This window comes from Arachis stenosperma, chromosome 6 (genome assembly GCF_014773155.1).
Source record: "Arachis stenosperma cultivar V10309 chromosome 6, arast.V10309.gnm1.PFL2, whole genome shotgun sequence".
NCBI classification, from domain to species: Eukaryota; Viridiplantae; Streptophyta; class Magnoliopsida; order Fabales; family Fabaceae; genus Arachis; species Arachis stenosperma.
The window spans coordinates 6,619,221-6,630,596 of record NC_080382.1 but is presented as its reverse complement, the minus strand read 5'-3'; the positions used below and the strand labels follow the sequence as shown (position 1 = coordinate 6,630,596).

Sequence of the window (11,376 nt, the reverse complement as noted above, 5' to 3'; positions counted from 1 at the left end):
ACATTCTTTTGGATTATTATCTATGCGATCAATAAAAAAATAATTATTTTTGTTAATATCTTATAACGTAATTAGATGCATTTTTTGGTGACTGAACATAACACAAAGAAAAAAGACTTAAGAAAAAGAGTAGTACTCCTCTCTAACAATAATGTCTAAATTATTAGGAGGCAGTAACCACTCTAAATACACCTGCTTGTTTAAAACAGCAGTCTTAGACGTTAAATCAGCCGTTCTGTTTACTGTTCGCTAGATGAGCACTAAAGTAGCTGTCCAATTGTGCTGGAGCATCTCTTTGGTTTTGTCAAGCAGATCAGGGTCATTCATAATCATGCTGGTTGTGCCTCGCGAAACAAGAAGAAATGCATCAAGATTATCAGTTTCACATATGACCTCTTTGCACTCGCAATCCCAAGACATAACAAGCCCTCTCCAAATAGCATGAAGCTCACAACAGAGAACACTAGAAAGAGGTATACTGGCAGAACAACATTTTATCCAAATTCCCATGTTGTCTCTAATAATACATCCAACGCCAGCTAATTGCTCATTTTCAAAAACGCTTGCATCGCAGTTCACTTTACAGACATTCATTGAAGGTGGTTCCCAGTTATATTTCAAAGAAGAAGGAATAATATGTTTTTGCTTGATAACAACATTAGAAAAATCTCGAGCAGCAAGTTTAACTAAGTGAACAATTTTCTCCTTACTCCATGGATCATCTTGGTGGAAGATGTCATTGTTTCTATCCCTCCAAATCCACCAAAAGGCCGTTGCAAAGAGAAACTCATTTTTGTTTAGGTTAGAACGAATCCAAGACACAAAATTCAAACTAGAGTCCTCAGCGGTCATTCCCAAATTTAAACTAATTCAAATCTGACGAGCTTTTTAGCAAGTCCTAAACCAGTGGTTAATATCCTATAGAGCAAGATAACATCTCTGACAAAAATCAGAAGTAGAAAGACCTCTTTAAAACCGGTAACTAGCTGTGGGAACTCCGTTGTTGAGGCAAAGGCAGAGCAGACACTTTATCTTCTCCGGTATTCTCAAGCGCCAAAGCCAAAGCCAATTTTCATTATCATTCCAGCCAAATTTCTTCTTCAATAGCCATTCATACCCGCTTTTTGTCTAGTAGGTGAGAGTATTTGAGTTTGTCCAAAACCAACATGTTTTATCTCCTGCCTGCTTGATATGATCAAAGAGCATCAAATCAAATTTAACTTCTTCCGGAATCATTGTGCAAAGAATATCCCACCGCCAATGCCCATGGTGACAGACATCTTCTAACTTCAAGTGAGAATCAGAAATATACACAAAAGGAACCAAAGGAGCTAGCATTCCACATGGTCGCCAAGCATGATACCAAAAGGATTGAGACATCCTGCCTGTACACCAATCAAAACCATCACGAAGCTTTTCTATTGTCTTATAAATCGCTCGCCAAGTGCTTGAAACATTATTAGAAAAATTGGGTGAAAAGCAAGAACTCCCAAATAAATATTTTGCCAGCATAATTCTTACCCAAAGCTTATCTTTATTATGAAATAATTACCAAACAAGCTTTCCGAGTAAAGCAAAATTTACACATTGGGTATCTCTAATTCCCAAGCCTCCATATTTTCTTGGAGTGACAACTTTGCTCCACTTGACCAAATTTAAGCAACGCTCCCCCACCTTTCCCTTCCACAAGAATTGTCTAAGTACATAATCAATCTTTTGACAAATCGAAGTAGGAAAAATAGTCACTTGCATCTGATAAATAGGAAGAGAAGAAGCAACAGATTTAATTAAGCAAAGCATGTCTGCTCTGTTAAGGAGCCGACCTTTCTAACTAGCCAGCCTATTCTTGATCTTCTCTAAAGAGTCCGAAAAAATAGATCTAGCAGCTCGAGAATGATTAAGGTTCACCCCCAAGTATTTGCCTAGGTCACTAGTAAAAGGAATATGAGAAACACCAGACAACATTTCCTTTCTTCTATTAGAGATATTTCTAGAACAAATAGCTTTAGATTTTTCAATGTTAACCTTCGTACTGAAGCTTTACAGAACAACTCCAAGGTGTGCACAACATTCTGAACTTGACTTTTCTTCGCTTTACAAAAAAGGAGGAGGTCATATGCAAACATCAAGTGAGAAACTCTAGGTCCCCCTCTAGAAACAGTCACACCATCCCAAATACCCTCGTCAACTTGTTTGGAAATGAAGCACGCCAATCTCTTCATGCACAAAATAAATAAATACGGAGAAATTGGATCTTCTTGCCTGAGCCCTCTGCGAGGTTGGAAGTTGTCCAATCTATTTCCATTCCAAATATGGAAAGATTTGAGGCCTGAACACAATTCATTACAAGTCGAAAAATTAGAGAAGGGAAGCCAAAAGATTCAAGAGTGTGCTCAAGAAAATTCCAATCAACTCTATCATAAGTCTTTTCTAAATCAATCTTAAAAGCCATAGCTCTTTTTCTAGACTTTGTCCGCTTAAGAAAGTGAAGAACTTCTTGGGCGACAATAATATTATCAAGTGCTCCTCTACCATGAATAAACCCTCCCTGAGTTGGGCTAACAATCTCATCCTAAAATGGTCGTAATAAACCCTCCCTGAGTTAGGCTAATAATCTCATCTAAAAATGGGCGTAATCTATTAACCAACACTTTAGTCACTAGCTTATAAATTACATTACAAAGGCTTATTGGCCGAAAATTCTTCAATCTAGTTAGAGGGTCGCACTTAGGGATAAGAACAATCAAAGTTTCCAACAAAGAATGACTTAACGCCTCCCCTAAGAATGCTTTCTGAACAGTACGTCATACCTCATGACCCACCACATCCCAATATTCCTTGAAGAAAAAAACTTGAAAACCATCCGACCCAGGAGCTTTGAACGAGCTCATATTATCCATAGCTTCTTTAACCTCCAATATTGTTAATGGTTTAGATAAATTATCACAAGCATAATGACTAAGAGATGGCATAGGAATTTCTTCCATGCAATTAACCTCAATAGTCTCAGTAGAACAAAAAATATTTTTGAAGAAATGAACAACTTCCCTTTGCAAAACTTCCGGATCATCAGACCAAGACCCATCACTAACTAACATCCCATGAACCTTGTTAGATTTTCTTCTAAGGATGGTTTGCATATGGAAAAAGCTAGTATTTCTATCACCATACTGAACCCATTGATCTCTTGACTTCTGTTACCAAAGCAATTCTTCCTGAGCCAAAACTATATTATACTCAGCTCTCAATTCTTTCTCTTTGTGCTTCAGAATCGGATCATCGTCAGCTTTCCTTTTCCGTTGAATACGATTTAAATAACCCTCCAATTCTCTCTTTTTAATAAAAATATTGCTGAAGACCGTAGAGTTGAATTCCAACAAAGCTTCTTGAACCCCATCAACTTTCTATGGATGCCAAAGTCTGTACTATCCTAATATTTCTGAACAATGGCCTTGTAATCAGGATGTGTTGCCCATATTGCTTGGAATCTAAAAGGCCGGTTTCCTTTCTTGATAGGAACTCCTTGATATCGAATAAGTAAAGGACAACGATCAGAGTGGGAACGTAATTAGATGCATGTGTTTACGAATACACAGTCCATCAAAGTTAAATTCATATTTAAAATAATATATATAAATATGCACAAAATTACTTGATTTTCACATAATTGAGGTCAAACGCATCAGATTAAACAAAGCCGATCATGTGCATACGGTTTAGTATAAATGGTAAAAATATTTACTTGTTTATTTCAATCCAAAGAAACTCTACACTGGATGATCATATAAATACATAATCAATAGAATTAAATCATATATATATATTTATACATGGAACTAGCAAAAGCAAAAGAGAGTAGGGAATCCTATCAAATGGAGACACTGTTAGGAATTCCCTTGCCTGTTAATCCACCTTCACTTGTTGGATAAAGCAATGTGTATGGCACCTTAACAGGTCCAACTCTGTTCTTCAGTTTCTCATCATTGTTCATGCTCACAATTCTCTTCTCAATCTCTTCTAGTTTTCTTCCAAATTTCTCAAAGGCCTCTAATGCCTCCAAATCACTTGTCCAGTTAGGAGAATCTCTTTGTCCAAGATACACTTCATCAGATGAATGCCTAGACAATATCTCTATCAATGAGATACCAAGAAGAGTTTGTAACTGTGCTGTGATTGTCTTAAGAAAAGCCTTCTCAGGATTCTCCACAAGTTCATCATACTCTTCTGTTCCTTCCTCTGGCATGAATCTTCTGCTTATGGTTGGCCGGTTCGGAAGGTAACCTGCATAAGGGTACTGTCCAAAGTTAACTGCAGCATGGAGTGCTGAAGCAATCCATATAACAATGGTGCAAACTTCAATGAGGTCGTCGCGAGTTTGCATCTTTGGCCACCAAGCCTCATCTTTCTTGTCACCATGACCCTCTGATTTTAGTTCCTTCCACCAAGATTGAAGCTCTTCGTCTTCCTTAACCGTCTCGTCCGCCTTGTAGTAGAAGGAACAATAGTCCTTCACCCATGTCTTGATGGCAAACCAAATCTCTAGTCCATCAACTGCATAAGGGTAATCCTCAATCACTAGTCTAAGGCCATGTGGAGCTCTTGAATCTTCAACAGCTATTCCTCTGAAAGAAATGGTAACAACTAGTTAGGATCTTCTAAAGTGAAGAGACTTGTAAAGTAAGCAACTTTGATTTAAGGATGATTAGACTCTCAGTTTCATACTTTACTGCTTCCTCACTTTAGAGAAGCTTGATCCACATCTCAATGCATTTGGTTTCACTAAAATGTTAGGTTAATTCTATAATGATTTCAAACACATTCATACCTTTTAAGAAGATCTGCTGGTAGTGCTTGCTCAGGAAAGACCCAATCCTTGTAAAGAACAGATGACATCTCCATAGAATACTTGGCTGGAAAGACTGTTAACTCTAGAATACCACCAGCATTGATGAGGATTTGTCGCGCAAGCGCATTTATATTCATGGTGTCGCGAAAGTGAGGCTGCAAAAGTTTGTAAATAGGGTGAAGCACGCTGAGCCGTCTATTTGTAGCTATAACGAATGGCTCGATCACTGCATGAGTATGCAACCTATGAAACATGAACATATATCAGAATTTGACCTGAATGAACTATTTTTTTGTGTTTGATTTACTTGGTAAAGTTATTTTATACCAGTGACTAATAAGTTGATGATTGCCTGAGTCATTTACTGCTACATAAGCTTTGGCTAATTGCCAAATGGAATTTTCAACACCTTGCTCTGCAGGTGTGTAAACTTTACTAATGGCACCATATTCATCTCCTTCAGGATGAGGCAAACTCAATTCAATGGCCAATGGCTTCAAAGTCCCATTATTTTGCAAGAAAAGAACTGTTCTGCTGGCATAAAGCTTTGTAGAAGTGTTGTCATTAATCCTCCTCACATATGGCATTAATGTATCATGGTGATCCAATATGAATAGCTTCTTTTGCTTAATTGCCTATTTAACCAATTTATAAAGCAAAAATTATAATGTGATTGTGAGTATCAAAGAAAAAATTGTTGCAATATTCACAAAAATACCTCATCAACAGTGAGTCCATTTAGGTTGTTTTCTATGTTTTCCTTCCTTATTGTACTGTTTTGATTACCATAGATTTTAGGGTCTAGCTTGGATGTTGGTGGAAATTCCTGCAATTAATTTCTCATCATTACAATAGTAAATGAAAATAATAGTCAATTAACCATACACTACAATTAGGTGAAAACGCATGTGCAGTCAACTTCACGTGAAATTGATAATTAAGAGCCGTTAAATGATTTAACTGATTTGACTAAATTTTCATCTAACGGCTCTCAATTATCAACTTTACGTGAAATTAACTGCACCTGAGTTTCCACCCTACAATTAACCATAACTTACTTGGAGGCAACGAATATTGACAGGGTTTACACCAGCTAGCATTTCTCTTGCAAATTCTTCATCAGTTCTCCATGCAGACTTATCAGCTGCACCAAATCATTAAGAATGTCAACAACATTTTCTAGAAATGATTTACAAAATGCATGGTTTCTACAAAGATACCTTGAATGACTTGAGGCATGGGATATTCAAGGAAGCCTCCACCATCAGAATTGAGAATTTCTTTGAGCATCTCTAAAGGGATGTTATCTCTAATGTCCTTAAGTATGCCCTCAGGAACCTTAATCCCACCTTCATAGATTTTAAGTACATCTTCCAAGCTATCAAACTCATTTGGAGTTTTGTCAAATAAAGATTCCAACTCAGGTTTCAGGACTTGAACTATGGCTTTCAATGCATAAGCAAGAAAATCTGCCATTTTCAGGTGGCCAAATCTTTCATCCCTTGGAACATAAATGTCCAAGCTCAGCAAAAGATTCAATCTACTCTCAGTATTAACATCTGCTAACATAACAACATAATTAAAAACCAAATGTTAACAAAAATATTTCAATAAGTATTTGAAGCTATAGGACATAAATATAGATACATTGATAACAAAAATTTTATGTCTCCAAATAGAAACTACTTTATATTCACAAAGAGGACAAAAGATGTTTGGTTGCTAAAATAATGGATTAAGAAAAGAATTTAATTTTGATGTACGGTGTCAAACAGTTTTTCACATACATCTAATTACGTAACGTCATATTAACAAAATAACTACATTTTACATTAACAGTAACTATCCAAAATAATGATATAATTTTATGGCATCATAAAGCAATAGAGAAGCATAACCTATTGAAGTGGGTGGTCTACCAGTTCTTCCTCTTCTAGGGTATGGATATTTACTAGAACCTCCTAGAACAGGACGAGCATATTCTGAACCTTTATCTGGGTTCCCCAAATCATTGTAATATGCATAATCATAAACTCTATCCCATTCTTGAAGCTTCCCTTTTTCATCATGTCCTCTTAAGCATTCAAGTTCTTCTTCCCTATACTTAACAAGTGCCTTTGGTGTTTCATTTGGAAGGTATGTCTGAAACAATAACAATAAAAGCATCAACACCACAATACTTATTTGAATATATACATAACATAACATTATATTATATTATAACTATGGTACCTTGTTGCTGAAGAAAATGCGATCCTTTTCATATTTATCAGAAGGGTAGACCCAAGAGTTGCAAATAAAGTGGATAGTACCATGGCCTGGAACATTTTCAAGTGTCAAGCTTCTTAGATAGAACTCACTGTGATGATGATTTCTAATTAAGAATGCACCAGGTGTTCCTATATCTTCATCCCAATCAAATGTAACTTTGAATGCTGATTCTCCTGCTGTTAAGGGTGTGAATGTTGTAATCCAATCTTCCAAATATGCTTCCTTCCCAAGTGTTCCTTCTTTCAATGCATTCTCTTCAATATTTGCAATTGTAATAATAATTCCATTAGTTTTTTTTTATCAAGATAAAAAATATATCATTTCTAATTGAGCACATATAGTCATCGTATAAAAAAAATTCAATGATATATTTTAATAAAAAAATATTATATGCATACTAAAATTTAGCCACTAAATCAATCATTATATATATATTTGTGTATAAATATATATATATATATATATATTATTTAGTTCACTTTTATTTTATATTTTACTATGTATTTTTTTAATACTTAATTAATTAATTTAGTGACTAATTTTTTGTGTATACGTAGTATGATTGTATTTTAATAAATGAAACATGCTTATAAAAATTGAGAATATTTGTTTTGAATAATTTTTTTTCTTGATAATTTTTATAAATAAAAAATAAATTTAATTTTAACAAATTATCAGTGTAAAATAATTTTATGCGTATATTTAATCATATAACGCTACATACATCAATAAAAATAATATGAATAATTATTTCAAAGAACGAATGTATTTTTTTTGTGTCTAAACATGAAAAGAAACAAAGCAAATATTATTCTATATTCGAACGAATGATTTGCTGGATAAAATAATTGTATAAAATATTTTTTACTGATGGTAGGTTAAAATTAAGTTCACAAAAGTTATCATAACATTTTTTTAAAGACAAAATTTTTACTCTTTTCTCTCTTTTTTTGGTATATATATATATTTTTTACTCTCTTATTATTGAGTCTGAATTTATATGGACTCCAATTATGATTAAGATAAGCAAACAAAAAAGGCACTGAGTCATAGTTGGACTTGGCCCATTGAATATTTCACAGGACCAAAACAAAATGATTTTGTTTCTTTCGGAAGACCAAGACAAAAATTCTACGTTGACCAGCAATTAAAGAATAAACTTTGTTTCATATAACACGTCAGCGTCTTCATCTCCTTCTTCTTTATTTGGCAAAAAGCAACCAATCTTCAAAACGAAGTATGGTGGTTTGAAGGGGAAAAGAAAAGGAAAAAAAGAGGGTGCTTCCTATGGCTTTCCCGGAAGGAGAAAATATTTTTTATATTCACATTGACCCCAGAAAAATCATTAAAAAGAATAAGTGTCACAATTGTTGCACACAGGACAGAATGTGAATAACGGAGCAAGTGTAACAAATACGACTATCTTTATTCATTTGTGTTTTTCTAGCCACTATTTTTATGTGTGATTTTAATTGAAAATAGTTAGACAATTATTTAATTAAATATATTAAATTGTTTAACTATTATTAACTAACAATTTTTCATAAAAATAATATAAATTATAAACACAATACACTAGTATGTTAGTTTAATTTTGACTATATAATCATTTAATTATATTTTTTTAAATAATTATTTATATAATAAATAGGTAATTTTATTTTTTTGCTAACATATAGTATGAATTAATAGTCAAGTTAGCTCTTGAAAAATAAGATATTTTTTAAATTTGTTCTTGAAAAAATTTATCAATTAAATTGGTTTTTCAAACATTACAAATTAATTATATTTGTTTTTTAGTTACTTTATTAATAATTTTCGTCAACGATTGATGATGTAAAATATTAATTGATAGCATGCATGATATTTAGTGCATGTTTGGACGCCATTATTTTGTTAAAAAATATCTTTTTTCAATGAAAAAGATCTTTTTTTATTTTTTAACGTGTTTGACAAATTTTTAGTAGTAAAAGTAAAAGCACTAGTAAAATAAAAAAAAAGATCTTTTTTGAGAAGCTGTAATTTACATCTTTTTTTAAAAGATCTTTTTTCCTTAAAAAAAATATTTTTCATGTAATAAATAAACAAAAAAGTACTTTTATATTGTTATATCCAAACATAATTGATAGATAAAAAGACATTTTTACATGAGATATCCAAACATAAAATTACTTTTACTTCTCTATAAGATCTTTTTTTAAAAGCTCACCCAAACAAGCCCTTAACATGTTCAATTAGACGTGGCTAAATATGTTTTAAAAATCTATCAATTTAGTTGCTAAATATATTGGGAATAAGATTTATACTGTAATTAGAGAAAATAATTAAATTAATAAATTTTATAAATATATTTGATCAATGATTAATTATAATTAGACATGTAAGGATAAATATGATTAATTTTTAATTTTTGATGGATCAATTTAAAAAAAATTCAAAACAAATTTAAAAAATATTTTATTTTTTAAGATTAAGTTGACTATTAAATTTTAATGTAAAAGTTTTTTATAATAATAAATAGTATATCAAAATTAAATATAGATCTTACATTGTGAACAATTTTATAATTTTATATATTAAACTTTAGACTTATTCTTTATCTTTTTCCTATTCCCAAGGTATAAACTCAAAATCATTGATTCGAATTTACCCTCTTAATTGATTTCGTAATTCGTATCATTGCTATTCTACACAATTAATATTTTTAAATGATAACATAAAAAAAAAAAGTACTCCTAATAACAAAATTGGCTTGCGGTTGGATGACTTGAAACCCATTAATTTCGGTTAATTTATTCGGCTTTTTTATTTTCAATGTGGAATACATATATTCTATATACGAGTTACTTAATTATGTTTTTATAAGTTAACATATATAACAATTAAAAAATTGAAATAAGATACTTCGTTTAAATTTTTCATTTTATAAATTTAAAAATATTATTTGTATAACAAAATTAATGATTAAAATTAATCATTATATATTTATTATTTAACTTATTTTTAATATATATTTTGTATTCAAAGTATATTTTATATCAGTGATTGATTTTAGTAACTAATTTTAGTATATATTTAGTATAGATGTTATAACACATGGAATTTCCACATTGTTATAGCTAGTAAATCTGGGCTTCTTGTTTGGGGTGAAGAAAGCAACAATGCCTTTGTAAAAAAAAATGGTAAAAACTTAGGTGCAGTCGACTTCATATTTAGTTGATAGTTGAGAGCCGTTAGATAAAAATTTAATTAAATCAGTTAAATTATCCAACAGCTCTCAATTGTTAATTTCACTATGTAAATTTAAATGCACTTGAGTTTTCACAAAATAAAAAATAATGACTTGGCAGCTTCAGAATCAAATACCCCCACATTGATGTGATTCGATCCATCACTGGTTAAGAAGAATAAAAGATAATAGAACCAAATAAAGTGGAAATGATAATAATAGAGGTTAGTGGTAGAGGATCCTAATTAATAAACCCTATACTACGTTATCCTCAAAAACAAATATATATATATATATATATATATATATATTTCAGAAAAACGATGATTATGATACTGACCAGGATTAACGTTAGTGGCACTTATGAGTTGAAGAGAAACGTGCTGTCCCACAAACTCATGAACACGATCAAGAATTGAAGCAGTGAAGTCGTTGAAGTCCAACACATTCTTCTTCATCAACACCACTCTCCCTCTTATCCTCTTATCTTCTTCATTATTACACGCCAAACAATTCACTACTTTCTTCAACATCGTAAATATATATGACTTAGCTTCTTATTATTATATATGATCAACCTTAGTACCAGAATAAAAACTAATAAAGAGTAGTAACAAGAAAGATATTATTATGAATATGAGAGACCTGAGAGAAAGGGCAAGTAATATAAATTAATGCTTGAGAGATGAGAGTTATTGGTGTGATATTTATAGAAGAAAATGAAAAGGCTCTTGGGTTGGGCAAGTAAACATAAAGAAAAAGAAAAAAGAATTGATATGTGATGGCTATTGGATACCCGGCTCCACATTAATTCCATCCAATAAGAGGCTGCCACTTGTTACTATGTATCCAACAACCTATGGGATCGGATTTCATTCTTTTCCCCTCCTTCATTTAATGTCTTTGCTTTTTGTTCTATTTTTTTCATACATTTTATTTTATTTTAAATAAATTAGCATAATTATAATAAAATTTTATATAATTTAATTAAATATATCAAATTAAATATAATTTAAACATAAATTTAACA

At 31.8% G+C, this 11,376-nt stretch overlaps 1 protein-coding gene across 2 annotated transcripts; it reads right to left on the bottom strand.

Moving 5' to 3' along the window:
- Positions 1–3,687: 3,687 nt before the first annotated feature.
- On the bottom strand, positions 3,688–11,034 carry LOC130932850 (probable linoleate 9S-lipoxygenase 5). 2 transcript variants are annotated; one of them, XM_057862287.1, is made up of 9 exons: positions 10,687–11,034; positions 7,079–7,371; positions 6,745–6,988; positions 6,067–6,405; positions 5,905–5,990; positions 5,565–5,672; positions 5,174–5,481; positions 4,826–5,089; positions 3,688–4,622 (listed from the first exon to the last, which is right to left on the bottom strand). In XM_057862287.1, the coding sequence occupies exons 1-9, from the start codon at positions 10,877–10,879 to the stop codon at positions 3,869–3,871; spliced, it is 2,589 nt and encodes an 862-aa protein (XP_057718270.1). In that variant the 5' UTR covers positions 10,880–11,034; the 3' UTR covers positions 3,688–3,868. The 2 variants fall into 2 exon arrangements, with proteins under 2 accessions (XP_057718270.1, XP_057718271.1); XM_057862288.1 differs by having other exon boundaries at positions 6,766–6,988.
- Positions 11,035–11,376: the final 342 nt, after the last annotated feature.